A 17,743-nucleotide genomic window follows, 5' to 3' on the forward strand; every position below is an offset into this window, starting at 1 on the left:
TGGACTCTGCACAGGATACCAAAAATGTAATGTTGGATATGAAAATTAAAACCTAAATTTGTAGGATTCTGTAAATCTTAACAGCCCTAAATTGCCAATGGTCTAGACCACTAAAGATTTTTCAATACAAACTGATTTAAGTTTTTAAAGCGATCTTGTTCCTGATACTTATTGGTTGTGAAACTTTTTTTGTCAGTTCCCCTCCTCTCTCCTAAAATGATTGAATTGTCCTCGCTGCTGAATCTCCTCCCACCAGCCCAATTGACCGTTCCTCAGTGTTCCTCCTCCCTGCTGCTCCTGAGATCTCACACTGCTCAGTGCAAGCTGCAACTGGCAACCTGACTAGGTGGGCAGAAAATTAATTCCCTCGATTTTACGCTTTCAGTACTTGTAAGACTGGTTATAAAATGCTAAAAATTATACGTGGGGTTTTTTTGCTCCCAAGTACACCAGCCTCATCAGGTCTAAAATCTGATTCCTTTAAGATTATGTAAAATTTTGAAGGAGTAGGGAATGTTTATTAAATAATTGAATCATCAGACATCCCAGTAGAGCCATCTACTTCCGCAGTGATGACTTTATACCTTTTTGTGACCGCTGCTGCCTGTCGCTGGCCTCAATGGTGATTACACTCCTGTGAATAATGGACAGGACATCACTGCGGCAGTGGATCACTGGATTTAACAGCGAAGATTTTTATTTATTTTTTTAAAGCACTCAGGGGAACTTGAACGTTTCTGGAGGACCAACTCCTTCACCCCTCACAAAAGCCCTGTACCTCTGCATGATCATAGATTCCGTTTAGACTTTTTCCACACCAGCTTTTCAGATTAAGGGCTTTCATAACAGCAGCGGTAACTCTGTGGAGGGTTGCTAGGTCACTTTCCTTAGCGTTTTGTCCTGAATATTTTTCCCTGTTGCCATGACAACAGTTCACTGTTCATATAGAACTAAATGTATGTATATGTGCTTTCCTGTAGAATGGTTGTTTATTTTGGTTTTTTGTTTTTTTGCATGCTCTTCTGAGCGTTTTGACAGTTACTACCGATTTGTGTGTTTTTCTTTTTGTTTTCTCTTGTTTTTTTTTTCTGTTTTCTCTTTAGTGATCATCCCTGTGCCGTAAAATTCAGCATTAACTTTTACTAAAAACTGCTAAAAATGTGATCTGAAATAGCGGAGAAATGGCATATTAAGTTTCATTCAAAAAATCAACTTCCTGCCCCCTTTATTTATTTATTTTTTTCCTTTCACTATGATGCCTTAGTGGTATTCCCATATCCAAGATCCTTTCCCAATATGTAGCAATATTAGCAAATGCCTCCAATTAGAAATATAGCATAACTAGCTATTGAACCCGTTCTACGCCCGGGTGGCGAGCATTTATATTGGTATACGGTCTCCATCCTGGTATGTGCTGCTTCCATCCTGCGCCCTAATCTTGTCATGTGCTGCTCTCATCCTGCGCCCCCATCCTGTGCCCTCATCCTGTTTTGTGAACCTCCATCTTGTCATATGCTACTCTTTCCTGTGCCGTCATCCAGTCATGTGCTCTCATCCTGCACCCCCATTCTGTCATGTGCTGCTCTCATCCTGCACCCCCATTCTGTCATGTGCTGCTCCCATCCTGCACCCCCATTCTGTCATGTGCTGCTCCCATCCTGCGCCCCCATTCTGTCATGTGCTCCTCCCATCCTGCGCCCCCATTCTGTCATGTGCTGCTCCCATCCTGCGCCCCCATTCTGTCATGTGCTGCTCCCATCCTGCACCCCCATTTTGTCAACTCTATAGCATAAGGCAGCCCCCATAGGCAGACCCTGTAGTATAAGGCAGCACCCCCCCACAGGCAGACCCTGTAATATAAGGCAGCCCCCATAAAGAAAAACAATATACTCACCTCTTCTTCCTGGTTCCTGCACTGCTCCCGCTCACCTCCGGACCACGGGCGCCGGGCAGTGACATCGCGCCCCCTGTCAGTGTCGGTGACGTCAGACACTGACAGGGGGATGATAGGAGGAGCGTAGCCCTCCTTCCCTCCCTCTGCCACAGAATGTAACTGTATCGGCGCGCTGTGCACCAATACAGTTACAGCATCGTAGCTCCGGGTGGGCCCCCTCTGAGCACCGGGGTGATGTCCCCCTCTGCCCCCCGGCAGCTACGCTACGGCCAGATGCGTAACTCTGTGGGGTCCAGACTGCGCAGGCACATCGCGCTTGCTTAGTGTATAAAGGCTTCAGACAGTGACGCTCCTAGCATTATATTATAGATGAATCAAGAAAGCTGTCTCTTACCTCATGTGCAGGGCATTGCTGCAGCTTGGGTATCCATGGTTATGACCACTCGTAGAGTGACTTTTTGTGGCCGTAACCATGGCTACTGCAATGCCCTGCACATGAGGTAAGCGACCACGAATCAGGAAACCTAGACTACATGTCTAATTGGCGGTATTTGCTAATATTACACCTACTACATAATGGGTAGGATCTTAAAATAGGAACACCCCCTTTTTAAGGACTCCATAAACATCAGATGAATTTCTGTATGGAGAAATTCAAGACTATTCCCCTCACCTACACATCAGGTAATGTTGGGGCAGAGAAAGATCGGGCAGTTGACATTTCGACAGCTCATCCTGTATGCAGGTCTGGCAGTGGCGGCTTTTTCTTATCTCTCCATTAAAAACTCAAAAGCCATGGCCATTCCCAGCACTTGTGTAGGGAGCGAATCTAGAGAGGGCGAGCTGCCAGAACCATCGGCTGAACGTTTATCTTGTGTGTAGGCAGAGACCCCTTTGCAAGAACCGTATTTTGCCCCTGTTGCAGCCCAATAGCTCTTTATAATGCACAATTCCTCCTGCTTTGGTGAAACTGGCTTCTCTGTATGGTCAGCATTGGTGAAATGGACCTCTATATATGGCAGCATTGGTGGGCTTTGGTGAAATGGGCCTCTATGGTCAGTGTTGGTGGGCTTTGGTGAAATGGGCCTCTATGGTCAGCATTGGTGGGCTTTGGTGAAATGGGCCTCTATGGTCAGTGTTGGTGGGCTTTGGTGAAATGGGCCTCTATGGTCAGCATTGGTGGGCTTTGGTGAAATGGGCCTCTATGGTCAGTGTTGGTGGGCTTTGGTGAAATGGGCCTCTATGGTCAGTGTTGGTGGGCTTTGGTGAAATGGGCCCTTATATATGGTCAGTATTGGTGGGCTTTGGTGAAATGGGCCTCTATGGTCAGTATTGGTGGGCTTTGGTGAAATGGGCCTCTATGGTCAGTGTTGGTGGGCTTTGGTGAAATGGGCCCTTATATATGGTCAGTATTGGTGGGCTTTGGTGAAATGGGCCTCTATGGTCAGTATTGGTGGGCTTTGGTGAAATGGGCCTTCTATATATGGCAGTATTTGTGAGCTTTGGTAAAATGGGCCTCTATATATGGTCAGTATTGGTGAGCTTTGGTGAAATGGGCCCTTATATATGGTCAGTATTGGTGGGCTTTGGTGAAATGGGCCCTTATATATGGTCAGTGTTGGTGGGCTTTGGTGAAATGGGCCCTTATATATGGTCAGTATTGGTGGGCTTTGGTGAAATGGGCCCTTATATATGGTCAGTATTGGTGGGCTTTGGTGAAATGGGCCTCTATGGTCAGTGTTGGTGGGCTTTGGTGAAATGGGCCCTTATATATGGTCAGTATTGGTGGGCTTTGGTGAAATGGGCCCTTATATATGGTCAGTATTGGTGGGCTTTGGTGAAATGGGCCTCTATGGTCAGTATTGGTGGGCTTTGGTAAAATGGGCCTCTATACAGGTCCTTCTCAAAAAATTAGCATATAGTGTTAAATTTCATTATTTACCATAATGTAATGATTACAATTAAACTTTCATATATTATAGATTCATTATCCACCAACTGAAATTTGTCAGGTCTTTTATTGTTTTAATACTGATGATTTTGGCCTACAACTCCTGATAACCCAAAAAACCTGTCTCAATAAATTAGCATATCAAGAAAAGGTTCTCTAAACGACCTATTACCCTAATCTTCTGAATCAACTAATTAACTCTAAACACATGCAAAAGATACCTGAGGCTTTTAAAAACTCCCTGCCTGGTTCATTACTCAAAACCCCCATCATGGGTAAGACTAGCGACCTGACAGATGTCAAGAAAGCCATTATTGACACCCTCAAGCAAGAGGGTAAGACCCAGAAAGAAATTTCTCAACAAATAGGCTGTTCCCAGAGTGCTGTATTAAGGCACCTCAATGGTAAGTCTGTTGGAAGGAAACAATGTGGCAGAAAACGCTGTACAACGAGAAGAGGTGACCGGACCCTGAGGAAGATTGTGGAGAAGGACCGATTCCAGACCTTGGGGAACCTGAGGAAGCAGTGGACTGAGTCTGGTGTGGAAACATCCAGAGCCACCGTGCACAGGCGTGTGCAGGAAATGGGCTACAGGTGCCGCATTCCCCAGGTAAAGCCACTTTTGAACCATAAACAGCGGCAGAAGCGCCTGACCTGGGCTACAGAGAAGCAGCACTGGACTGTTGCTAAGTGGTCCCAAGTACTTTTTTCTGATGAAAGCAAATTTTGCATGTCATTCGGAAATCAAGGTGCCAGAGTCTGGAGGAAGACTGGGGAGAAGGAAATGCCAAAATGCCTGAAGTCCAGTGTCAAGTACCCAGTCAGTGATGGTGTGGGGTGCCATGTCAGCTGCTGGTGTTGGTCCACTGTGTTTCATCAAGGGCAGGGTCAATGCAGCTAGCTATCAGGAGATTTTGGAGCACTTCATGCTTCCTGGCACCTGCTCACAGTGCCAAAACCACTGGTAAATGGTTTACTGACCATGGTATTACTGTGCTCAATTGGCCTGCCAACTCTCCTGACCTGAACCCCATAGAGAATCTGTGGGATATTGTGAAGAGAAAGTTGAGAGACGCAAGACCCAACACTCTGGATGAGCTTAAGGCCGCTATTGAAGCATCCTGGGCCTCCATAACATCTCAGCAGTGTCACAGGCTGATTGCCTCCATGCCACGCCGCATTGAAGCAGTCATTTCTGCCAAAGGATTCCCGACCAAGTATTGAGTGCATAACTGAACATTATTATTTGATGGTTTTTTTGTTTGTTATTAAAAAACACTTTTATTTGATTGGACGGTTGAAATATGCTAATTTATTGAGACAGGTTTTTTGGGTTATCAGGAGTTGTATGCCAAAATCATCAGTATTAAAACAATAAAAGACCTGACAAATTTCAGTTGGTGGATAATGAATCTATAATATATGAAAGTTTAATTGTAATCATTACATTATGGTAAATAATGAAATTTAACACTATATGCTAATTTTTTGAGAAGGACCTGTATATGGTCAGTATTGGTGGGCTTTGGTAAAATGGGCCTCTATATATGGTCAGTATTGGTGGGCTTTGGTGAAATGGGCCCTTATATATGGTCAGTGTTGGTGGGCTTTGGTGAAATGGGCACTTATATATGGTCAGTATTGGTGGGCTTTGGTGAAATGGGCTTCTCTATATGGTCAGCATTGGTGGCCTATTCCACTTACCCCCTTGGCCGGCCCTCTGAGACGTGCTAACTTTTTTTAAAATCCCAATTTAGTCTTGCTTTATAAAAATAAATATCCTTGTTCTCGCTCTACCTCCTCCACCCTGCTATTATTTATACTCTGCCCTTAGGAAATAAACGGTTAATTACTAGCTTTAGGTGCTACACACATTTTTTTTATTTTTTTATTTATTTTTTTTTAATTAGAATTTCGTTTTTGCATAAACCGGTTTTTGGCTTCAGAGCAATTTGCTTATGCAACTTCTCGGATATTCTCCAAGTGGCATATTTATATGCACACTGTCCCCAATTCTTCAAGATGGCATCTTTCACACCAGTCTTGATGAGGGATGCTGGAATCGCGCTCCTGAAGCATTGATGCTTTAGGGGCTGTGAGGGACGAGGGAGACTCCATTTTAGATTTATTAATTGAGGCCCGATAAATTATCCAGAGATCTCCCTTCCCACTCGTGAAGTAGCCCCCCACCCTTGGGATAAGTACACCATTCCCAAAAGAACAGAACTTTCCCATATGGCCAGAGAATTGAAGGCCACGTGTTTAATGAAGGCAAGGAGGAGCAGAGCTGGGACCCCCTGCTGTCTTTTGTGCAAGGCAAAGCTCTAGACGCTTGGGCACTGACATCTAGAGATGAATTATGAGTACCATGCTTCTCAGGGTTATGTCCGATATACCACCAGATTGCTGAGAGCCATCCACACACAACCCAGTGTCTCATCTTTCTCTAGCTCTCCCAGATACCGAGTTATCGAGACTGGCTCTCCAGAACCTCTTAGCCAACCAAAGTTTAGACCGGGCTTATATCTAACAAGGAACTGGTGGCAGCATACCGTTCTGGTGTTGGGGCATCCTGGCAGTGACGGACCGGAGGTTTATAGATCTATTCCCGGTCTGGGACGAGAGATAGATATACATACCGCCCTCACTGCAGAGTGCCCCAATAACCAATACACGACAGGGCACCTTCTCCGGAGAGCTGAAACTGTGTAAGCTCCTTCACAGATTGACAGCGGGTGGAAATCCGTATTCCAGGCTCTCCTCTCCTGTGTGTTCTACTTACTGGGGAGCATCTGAAAAGTGAGGTGTACCTTGCCACAAATCTTACTCAAGTTGGTCAAGGGACCACTGGAGGTAAATTCGGTAGCTTGTTACTTTTGGCTTTCTTTTGGCCGAATGTGAAGCCTAGTGAACTTTTTCTCTACCTGTTTGTGTTTGTAGTCTTCTGACACTTAATCTTTTAATCCATGTTGTATTCAGTCTCCATTATTTACATTCTTATTTTTTAATGAGTCGACTCTGGGTTGTAGTTGTAAATACTTTCTTAGAATTAGGGATTTTTGGCTTTCAGGGAAATTTGTGGAACGCGTAAAGTTCACGATACACTGATACTTTATCATGAGTAGGGCATTTAAGTAGAAGCTTTCAATAGTCCTTTCCTCATCTAAAACAATTTATTGAAACAAAAGCCAACAGTGGTGGGTATTCTCCCCTCCCCCATAAAGAGTCTCAATAACTTGACATATGGCCTTGTGTCGATTACAGCTTGACAATGACCTCTCATGCTTTTCACAAGACGAATTAGGGGCTGCTAAGGCTTGGCATCCCGTTCTTCTTGAAGGGTGGCCCTCGAGGTTCTGGGGTATAGTTACGTGCCTTTACACGGCAACTCGGCTGATAGGTTTTCTATGGGATTCAGGTCTGGAGAAGGTGCAGGCCACTCCATTTGAGGTAACGCAGTCTGCAGCAGCCATTCCCTAATGATGCGACCTCTATGAGCTGGAGCATTGTTGTCCATGAAGTTGAAATTAGGCCTGTGTTCGTCCAGAGGAACAATTACTGGATTACTGTTATTCATGTGGTATTGGCTTCTCGCTGTACCATTCACAAAGTGTAGGGCAGTTCTTTATTGACTAGACACACCTGCCCACACAAGCGCCACCTCCAAAGGCTCTTTGGGTGACAAGTGGCTGATGCATGGCACTCTCCATGACTTCTCCAACATTGTTGGCAGCCATAATTTCTGGTCAATGTGAATAGACTATCTGTGAACAGCACGGAGGCCCACTGGTCCCTCGTCCAATGTAGATGCTCCCTGGCCCATGCCCGATAACTCCTGTGCCTTTTGTTGTGGTCAGGTACCCTTGTAGGTTGTCTAGCAGGCCGACAACACTTATCTAAACTGTTTTTAATAGTCTGACGTGACACTTGAGTGCAACGCACCTTCCCCAACTGGCACCAAATGATTAATGCCACAACTCCAGGCAAAGGGCATTGTTCACAATGAAGTGGTTATCAGTTTGGGATGTGGCCAAAAAACATTCACTTGTCTTTCTGCGACACGGTTCAGTCTCCCTCTGTTGCAACCTGCTGATTGCATGGTGGCCACTTCCTTCTGAGAACATCCTGTTTGAAGCCTCTCAATGGCGATGTACTGTTGATCAATAGGTGTCGTCTTGGTCTCATGGTGTGAAAATGTGAACAGCATGAGGACTATTAAATGCAAACTATAATTGAACCCTGAAATTTATTGGGCGATTAATGGATCAAACTCCTGTTGTTGAATTTTGCCATTAAAGGGAATCTGTCTCCAGGTTTGCCCCATATGAGATGTGGCCTCCACCTTTCAGCCCTCATATAGAGCATTCTTATGCACTATAGATCTGCCCACCAATACGACCTGCAACAAAAGAAATGGGTTTGGCTGGCTAACCCGGTGCCTCCCTTCTTTCGAATCTACAGGTGAGTATAATATAAGGCGGTTTTCATTTGTTGCAGACCAGATCGGGGGCATAAACGCATGCTGCATATGAGGGCTGAAAGAGGTGGTGGCCGTGTCTCATATGGGGCAAACCTGGTGACTAGTTCCGTGTTTGTTTGGTTTTTTTTGTTTTTTTAAAAAAAGCTCTTTATTGGAGAACCGCAAGTTGTGCGAAAAATACTGAAACGTTGGACATATGCAATCAAACGTTTAGAGAAGGTCCCGTTGAGTTCACCTGAAAAGGTTGGAGAGCAGTTTAGGTTCATCCTGAAATTTAACCCGAAAGCCAAATATTCCTAACTTTTGTGAGTATTGTAGTTGAAAGCAAAACTCCACAGAATGTTTATCTAATGCATCATTTAGTGTTTGACTTTTACATCAGACTGCCATTTGTTACCCAAAAAACTGGAATGCAGAGGGCCACTTGGCGATGTCCACTCAGATGCACATGGGTTCGTCAAGCCACCTGGGCTTAGTCTCTGGTCCTCGTCCAATTCGGCTGCGCCCAGTAGGCGCCAAATTGGATAAGATATAGATTATTTTTTCTAGGGCCAGCATATTTCAGTGCTTTTGTGGTTAACTTCTACTAGTGTTTTGCAGAAAATTAAACTAAACCCCTTCATGATTTGATCAGTCTATTGTTGGGCGTTCCTTTTGGGAATACCAGCTGCATGGGCAGAAATGTTTAAAACGATGCCACCCAAAAAAATAACTATTTTTTCCTTTAGTTAAATGGGTTGTTACTTGTTCTTGAGGACCGCTTACTGTGTTCTTCGGGGAGGTGCGCTCCTGAAGATTTGAGTTTGTAGTCCAATTACTCGGCCAAGCTCCAGACAGATTGTGCACTACCTTCTGCGGCATCGGCGTTACTGAGCTGGCTTATGACCCCAAAGTTCAGCTCAAATTTTTTTTTAATTATTTTTTTTCTAGCAGATTTTCTAAACCACAGAAAGCTTATTGTGAGGGAACTGGCAACAGATTCTCCGCTAATTAATTTAGCAGTGAGCATCAAAACAGAGCATGTAAAAAATCAGGTGTGCAAAATTTAATACCCAAGTGCAAGAGTTTTTGTAGAAAAAATGCATTTAGGTAGATTAGAAAACACTTTTTAGAAACTCATTCATTCATTCATTCATTCATTCATTCATTCATCTTTTATGATCTCTTAAAGTTCACAACTACCCAGACCAAATGAGATCTCAGAGCTCGTGAGGTCTTGAACACCACTATCCTTGAAAATCTTTGTCTCCCACGTAGCTGAAGATATTTCTGCCTTGCACATATAAATGGGCTCTTATCTATCTATAGAGGTGAGACAATGCTGTGTGCAGGCTATGTAGTGTGGTTTCTATTGTGATGCAGCTTCATCCTTCCTTGCCTTCTGCTTGTAAGAGCTGACAGGGAGAAACCCATCACAAGTAGTAAAGACCTTCTAAAGCTGCTTCATATAGATCAGTGACATATACTATCTACTTGTTCTGATCTGATGTCTAATGGCAGCAAAAGGACTCTGCGCCTCTCAAGGTGTGGTAGGAGTTTACACCAGAAGTAGTGTGGAGATTTGTCCCTCTATGGTTCTCAATACAGAATAAGGCTGAGAGAATCGGGGCTGATTTTGCAAATGACTCTTCTCAAACTGAGATTGAGACAAGTCTCTTCCATTGCCGACGTCTTTGGTAATTGCACTGCACTTGGATGTCATCCAAGTGCAGTCTGTTTCCCAAGCACCCATAGGTTTGCATAGGTAAGTGTGATCCGATTCTCAGATGCATCGGCAGCATGCTGTGATTGGTTTCTCTGGCCAAATTGGCTAGAGAAAATTTCAGGTCTGTACTCCCCCCATAGAATAACATTGGGTTGAGTGCTATTTGATAAAACATCAGAACACTTGGCTGTTATATGCTTGTGTGAGTGAGCCCTGAAGATGAAAACCACCAGCGTCTTCTGTATACCTTGTGTATATCAGTTTCAGTGATGTGCCATTGCTGGGTTGAATTCTCTGAATTCTCGGTTTTATAGAGGTAAATGGCTAGCCTCCTTTTTTTTTTTTTTTTTTTTTTTTCTCCAGCTGCCGAAGATTGTGCATAATTTTGTAACGAACAGAAGAAAACCTACACAAAATTACAGGATTTTCTGGTTTTCATCCTAAAGGTTTCTGCTTCCCACTTAGAAATCCAGCAATCTAATGTCAATAATTATAGGGAAATCGTGACCAAAAATTGGGTGAACAGCGATGAGCGAGTGTGCTGGGATGAGGTGTTATCTGAGCATGCTTGGCTGCCAACAGTGACTTTGGTGTGCTCGAAAAATGTTAGCCGCTCGTTTAATGCCTTATGCGAGCACGTTCTCACTAGTGGAGAACGCTGCAGCCTTGAATGGGGTCTTGTGGTTAAATCCGTATATTGGATCTAAGTGTATCCTGGTCCGTAGAGATCAGAAAGCGTGACTATCGTAGTATATATGTTGTCACTTTGGTATTGCTAAGGCTAAATGGTGATGCCAAACTGTACTTTTGGAGTTTTTACACTTATTTTTTATTTTTTTTAAATATTTTTTTTAATCCTAAAAAGTCAAGATTACAGATGACTTTTTGCGATTTAACTTCGCTAGTGACAGAGAAAAAAAAATGCAAAATGGAGTACGGCAGTCAGACTTCTGTTACAAAATTTGTCACACCACAAATTTTTTTTTTTTTTTTTTTTTTTTTTTAAGACTTAAGCTAAAATTAGTGGTGTTTTAATTCTGGTAGTTGTCTTTAAAAGCACTTTTTTTTTATTTTTTAATTTATTTACTTTTTTCCTTTTAATACTAACTGTGCAGCGTCTGACTGCTGCACCCAATACCGCCATTTGTATTTTCTCTGTTTTTAACTACCAGATTTGAACACCACTAATTCTAAACAGAGAAAATATAATTGGCAGTATTGGGTGCGACTGACTCGGTCAAATGCAAAATGAGAGCTTGTCATAACGAACACGCGAGGCTCCAGAATATAGAGATATCTGATGGCCAACTGTCTATTGTGTATGGGGGGGTAAGAGAAGATAATTAATGATTTCATTATAAGGAGCTCAGTGACGCCTGAGTATACAGATAACATCTCAGATAATGTCTCGAAGTGCTCTCCTATCCACTCTACTAAAAATGGCCACATTCTCTTCTGCTTGGACTTTTATAGTGGCTGCAAGTCTTGAGACCCCTGACCTGTAGTCCTTTGTGTCTGGCTGTGCCATAGGATGGGGTGCCTATACAGCTGTATAGAGAAGTTGGCCTGACCTTGCCCAAGATCATGTGGTCCTTCTGTCTTAACTGTAATTTGGCAACAGCCATAGTAGGGCAAAAAAATAGCGGTAAAAAATTTGGCCCAATTTTGAAACGTCCAAATTTTGATATTGTATGGAAGTAGATTTATGCAGAATGGGTTTGTTGATCTCCAATTCTTGGGGTATGTTTTGTAAAAAGGTTTCCTTTGACAGGGTTTGGGTCCTTTTACAGTGTGCTGGAATACAGTGTTTGTAGAACTACCGATTTTTGGTTTTCTATGAAGTTGACTATAACATTAAAGAATTTTTTTTCCCTTAGGAGTGTTTAAAAGGTGTATCTCCCATAAGAACAAAGGATTAGGCATGTTGAATTACAGCATGCCCCATGCTAATTTCCCCTATGTAAGAGGAAGAGTAAAGACACTGCCATGCCAATTCTGAAATGTTCAGACTGTTGTACTTTAGCCCTCCATTGATACCAATAGTAGTCGGTTCTCCAATAACTCTTTAAATGGTATACTTGGTATGCTACCACTATCGAAACAATGTAGAATTGAGCATGCAGCTGTGAGCAGGTACATATTGTCTATAGTATTGTAGTTTAGCTTCTGTTCCGGTAAATGTGGCGATGTCAAAGGTTGCCACACTTGTACATTGGCCAGATTAAACATTCTAATAGGGAAATGCCCCCCAAAAAAAGTCACCACAGGTCAAACTCCCATCAACCCAGAAAATGGCTTTTGACCAGTCGGGCAATTTGGCTCAGGGTTCCTTAGCCTATTATATATGGGTAGTGTTTGTCTGGGTCAACCTTTTTAGAATTGTGTAGATTCACAGGTTCTCAAAGTGCGGAATTCTACAAAACTTGTGAAAAATGGCAAGAAGGTACAACACTACCTCTGTGATGTCAAATGAGGGATTTGCTCTAATTACACAATTATGAGACCTTGCATTTCACATCATGGGCTCTGCTTAGAATCTACGTTTCCTGCTCTTTAGTTTCTTTATTGGTCGTGGAGGAAGTCCATCTCTCCCTCTTGTACCAATTCTCAGCTGTTTTATGCCTCTAAAATACACCAGTTACTCAAAGAAATATCAACTTCCTGCTGAAATTTCCGCCTTTAGTTTTGTGTTCAGTAGTAGGTTCCATCTTCATGGTGGTGGTGATGATTATTATTCTCTTTTGTTCCGTCATCAAATTTCTTAATTCTCAGAGCGAATCGTACCAAAAAGGATGGAAGAGAACAGTCCGTCCGGTCAGGAAGAATACATGTAGGGTTGCAAAACGCAAAGGAACAGCGCCACACTGGATAGTGAAAAAATAAAGGCTTGCATATTTTATTCTGCCTCCTGTAGCGACGTTTCGGTCACAAGACCTTTTTCAAGCTTGAAAAGTCTTGTGACTGAAACGTCGCTACAGGAGGCAGAATAAAATATGTAAGCCTTTATTTTTTTCACTATCCAGTGTGGCGCTGTTCCTTTGCGTTTTGTGGTCTTGGTACATGTCCAGGCTAGGCTCCCTGGTATTGAACGTGCGCCCCTGTGTCCGTTGAGACTTAATTACCTATTAAGGATATAAAAGGGTGCGGCTGTGATTTTTCCTGTTATTGGCTTACATGTAGGGTTGGTCTGGAAATGTGAATTATTGGAAGATCAACCTGTGGTCAAGGACTGATGGTCAAGGACTGTGGTCAAGGACTCCCACATGTGCATTTAGAGTGGCATCTAGTTAAGCAGTTAAGGTTACCCCAAAAGCCTAATCTACATTTAGCTAGTGCCTAGAAGAGAACTTTCCAGTTCTTTCCCCGACATTTCCAGAAGCGTACCCTTTTTTTTGTTTGTGGATTTGACGTTTGGTAACTACATCGGGGTTGAGAGGCAAGTTTGTCGGATACTACTAGCTCCTCACAGAGGGATGATGGACAACTGAGAAGAAACTTGGCTCCTAAGGGATCCAGTCAACCTGTTTTATGCCATTCAGAAAGTGCAATCTACTACTGGTTCCCAATACAGTTAAGTAGTATGCTCCTCAGACCAAAACTACTTTTGAGGATAAGAGATGTCATCTTTGTATGTAGAGGGACCCACCAAATGTGACGTGACCTGCTGTATCATGAGCACCGTTGAACTAGGGTAGGCCACCTGCTAGAAGTGTTAAGGCTATACAGGCTCCGTAAGGATCCAAATGTTCTTGAGAAGCAAGGACTGACGAGCCCTGCAGCTTGTGCATATTTATGGACCTTGGCATCAGCGGATCCCTCAGATCCAATATGTCTGAGGAGCATTATGTGATGTTGGCCACTGGAAATGTTCAGGTTACTAAAATTTTATCTTCATCTTCTAGGGTGTGGGACATGGCTTGTACCCCTTCTGGAGAATGGGGAGCTCCCTTCTATCAGGAATCTTTTATTGCATAATCATGGAGAAGTAGAGAAGTGTAAGGATCTACATAATATTTTCTGTTATAATCTACCAATCTCATGATTCTCCTAAAAATGTAAGGTTTTAGAAGTTAGTAGCTATTTTGGCTTTGTCATATCTTGGTGTGTAGACCAGGATTATAATGGCTGATAATCCAAGATTCACCATGCACAGTTAGGTATCTACTGTATATAGAGGCATTAGTAGTCATTGTATAGTAGGAGGAGGTGAGCTGTGATATCGCCTATTGTGAATGGTGGATCCTGTTACCTACTGTATATAGAGGCATTAGTAGTCATTGTATAGTAGGAGGAGGTGAGCTGTGATATCGCCTATTGTGAATGGTGGATCCTGTTACCTACTGTATATAGAGGCATTAGTAGTCATTGTATAGTAGGAGGAGGTGAGCTGTGATATCGCTTATTGTGAATGGTGGATCCTGTTACCTACTGTATATAGAGGCATTAGTAGTCATTGTATAGTAGGAGGAGGTGAGCTGTGATATCGCCTACTGTGAATGGTGGACTGTGTTTTATCCTAGAGTTTATTTTTCCACATATCCTATGTGGCTTACCCTATAACAGAGGTAAAAAGTGTGCCTGAGAAATGGATCGTTTCAAATGTATGTGAATCAGTCTTAAAGAATTAGTCAGCAAAAAGTGTGGCTTTTGCTTATTCATTATCCTAGTTTCTTAGAAATAATTAACATCTTGATCTTATATATATAATGGGAAACAAACCAACGTTTATAACAAACTTTTTTTTTTTTTTAATTTATTTTGCAAAGAGGATTGTATGTATTGACAGTCACTGGCAAAGTGCTGAAGGGTGAGATGTGTTTCACTGAGGCTATTGGCTTCAGTGATTTGAAACAAACTAGTTTTCTCCAGCACAGTGTTGAAGGGTTAGGCTGGTTTCACATTTGCGTTTACCTGATCTGCGGATGGCTGCGGACTTCCTCCGTGAAGCCCCGCCCTCCGCCGCTAGCTCCGCCTACTTCTGCATGCGGCCCGCATGCTGCCTGCGTACCTATCTTTTACATTAGGTACGCAGGTCGTGCAGCTGTATGCGGATGATGCCGCATGCGTTGTTTTGACGATGCGGATAAAAAAAATGCTACATGCTGCGTCCTACGCTGGTCGCCGCATCGTCAAAACGACGCATGCGGCATCATCCGCATACAGCCGCACGACCTGCGTACCTAATGTTAAAGATGGGTATGCAGGCAGCATGCGGGCCGCATGCAGAAGTAGGCGGAGGTGCGGCCGAGGGCGGGGCTTCACGGAGGAAGTCCGCAGATCAGGTAAACGCAAATGTGAAACCAGCCTTAAACGGCCATTTTATGGGCTATAATTTTGTGGACAGCCATTGAGCAGGTGGGAGGTTGTCCACCTTATCTCCACCCCAGGGTGTGGTCTTGAACTTTAATTGAGCTGTTCAGTGTGTCTGGAGAGGCTAACTCTAGACAAGTGTTCGTGCTTGGGCTAACCTGATTGGTTTTTATTTATTTATTTTCTCTCTGAACCATAAGGATGGATCCCCACTACCACAAGGACAGTGCTTTGTTACCTCTGTTTTGTGTTCGTTTTTGGCCAAAATTTCCATCATGTTTGTTTTGACTTTACTGGTTTATGCTGCATATCTAATAAACCAGTGAAGATTTTAGACAGTGTTCCTGTGACTACCTCAGTGAGCAAATCTACCACATAAAATTTTGAAGCATCTTATTTTAAATTTATAAATATAAATTTAAGTTCTGTTATGTGCTCATTTGCTCATTTAATACATAAACAATTTTTAAATTAATTTTTTTAAATACCATTTGCAGCTGGTGAACTTTTGGCGCCTTTATTTAAATGCCAACTTCTCCTACAAAGCTGTGTCAATGCGTCTGTATTGTGGTTCTATCCTGAGGAATAATTTTGATAACTTAGAAACTCTTCGATAATAGAATCGCATGTCTTCAACCTCCTACGTGTCCTGGATCCTTCCTGTGGGACTCCACCAGCAGTTCAGAAAAGCCACGCCATTTTCCTCTACAGGAGTATCCATCTATTGTGAACGATGGCTCCTGTTATCTTCTGTACAGTGACTACCTCTACATGCAGGAGGAGGAGGTGAGCTGTGACCTCATATGGTGGAACCTGTTATCTGCTGTATATAGAGGTGCTGCCATGGCTCACCACCTCCTCTTCCTGTACAATGACTGATGTGACCTTTACTATATAGAGGGGTTAACAGACTCCACCTCTCACAGTAGGTGTCACAGCTCACCGCCTCCTCTCCCTGCACCATTACATCTTCTCCAGACTAAAGCTTGCTCTGATAATGAGTCCATACAAACAATTGGGATGAGTCGGTGCGTTACTTCTGTTGGCCTCTCTTCTGATGGAGTCGGTCTTGGCTTTTTTTTTTCTGCTGAGAATGGAGTTCCCTGATTAGCTCGGCTGTGATGTGAATGCTGCATACCCCAAACGAAAAACACTTAGGACAACCTACCATAACCTACCATAGACCTTTTTGTCTCTAGTGGAATTTGTAGTCCCCTGAGCTATTTCCCATATCCCTTGTGTTCGCATACGGAGAACCTTCTCCCGGTGGCGTGTTGGAAACTAGAATAGTAATTTGTGAAGTGACTACTTGGGAATTGGGCAGGGCCCGGCCATGTATGTGGTGGCTTGAAACCTAGAAAGTCTTCCTTCCACCACTTACCTTCCGGCTTGGTCCTCGGAGCAGATGACTTGTGGTAGAAGCACAATTCTTCTCTTGTGTGGTTTTTTTAACTTTTGTATTATTTTAACAGAAGTTCCGCCAAACTTTTGTCTGTTTAACTTGGATTCAGCACTGTTCTTCCTCGCCTAATCTAAGCTGGGGTTTTTTTTTTCTCCCTTTTACTAGGTTTTTTTTTCCTTTAACTCTGAGTGTATGAGGGTACAGTTTTTTTTTCCTTGTTTAAGTTGGGCTGTGCATGATTAGACAAACATGTCCACACTGTCCACTGGTCGTGTAGTATCTCACCTCGGCCTCATTTCATTTTTAATCTCTTCAAACTGCAATTCTGGGCACAGCCTGTAGTTTGGGGTGGCGCTGTTACAAAGCCCCTTAGGCTAGTCTTCTGCTAGATTTATGACCTCTGAAATTAAGTGTTTTCATTCAGGAAATGTAATACAGGTCCTTCTCAAAAAATTAGCATATAGTGTTAAATTTCATTATTTACCATAATGTAATGATTACAATTAAACTTTCATATATTATAGATTCATTATCCACCAACTGAAATTTGTCAGGTCTTTTATTGTTTTAATACTGATGATTTTGGCATACAACTCCTGATAACCCAAAAAACCTGTCTCAATAAATTAGCATATCAAGAAAAGGTTCTCTAAACGACCTATTACCCTAATCTTCTGAATCAACTAATTAACTCTAAACACATGCAAAAGATACCTGAGGCTTTTAAAAACTCCCTGCCTGGTTCATTACTCAAAACCCCCATCATGGGTAAGACTAGCGACCTGACAGATGTCAAGAAGGCCATCATTGACACCCTCAAGCAAGAGGGTAAGACCCAGAAAGAAATTTTCTATTCGCCACGACAGCACCCACTGAGAGAGAGGGGATCCGCCCCTAGGAACAGGAAACCTACAGAGAGATAAAAGGGGCGGCCCCCCCTCGCTCCTCAGTTGGTTTCCTGTTCCTAGAGGAAGCCCACAGAGAAGATCTCTGTAGACACT

General features: G+C 43.0%; 1 protein-coding gene across 10 annotated transcripts in view; it reads left to right on the plus strand.

Moving 5' to 3' along the window:
- The window catches only part of CTBP1 (C-terminal binding protein 1), a 571,211-nt gene that overhangs the window by 500,557 nt on the left and 52,911 nt on the right, over window positions 1-17,743 (plus strand). The window contains exon 2 of one of the 10 annotated variants that reach the window (XM_077280215.1): window positions 13,933-14,025. The exons of the other annotated variants lie outside the window; for them this stretch is intronic. Coding sequence (XP_077136330.1) covers window positions 13,933-14,025 — 93 coding nt within the window. The remainder of the gene's footprint in view (window positions 1-13,932; window positions 14,026-17,743) is intronic. 10 annotated transcript variants of the gene reach the window in all.

Source organism: Ranitomeya variabilis, chromosome 1 (assembly GCF_051348905.1).
Source record: "Ranitomeya variabilis isolate aRanVar5 chromosome 1, aRanVar5.hap1, whole genome shotgun sequence".
NCBI classification, from domain to species: domain Eukaryota; kingdom Metazoa; phylum Chordata; class Amphibia; order Anura; family Dendrobatidae; genus Ranitomeya; species Ranitomeya variabilis.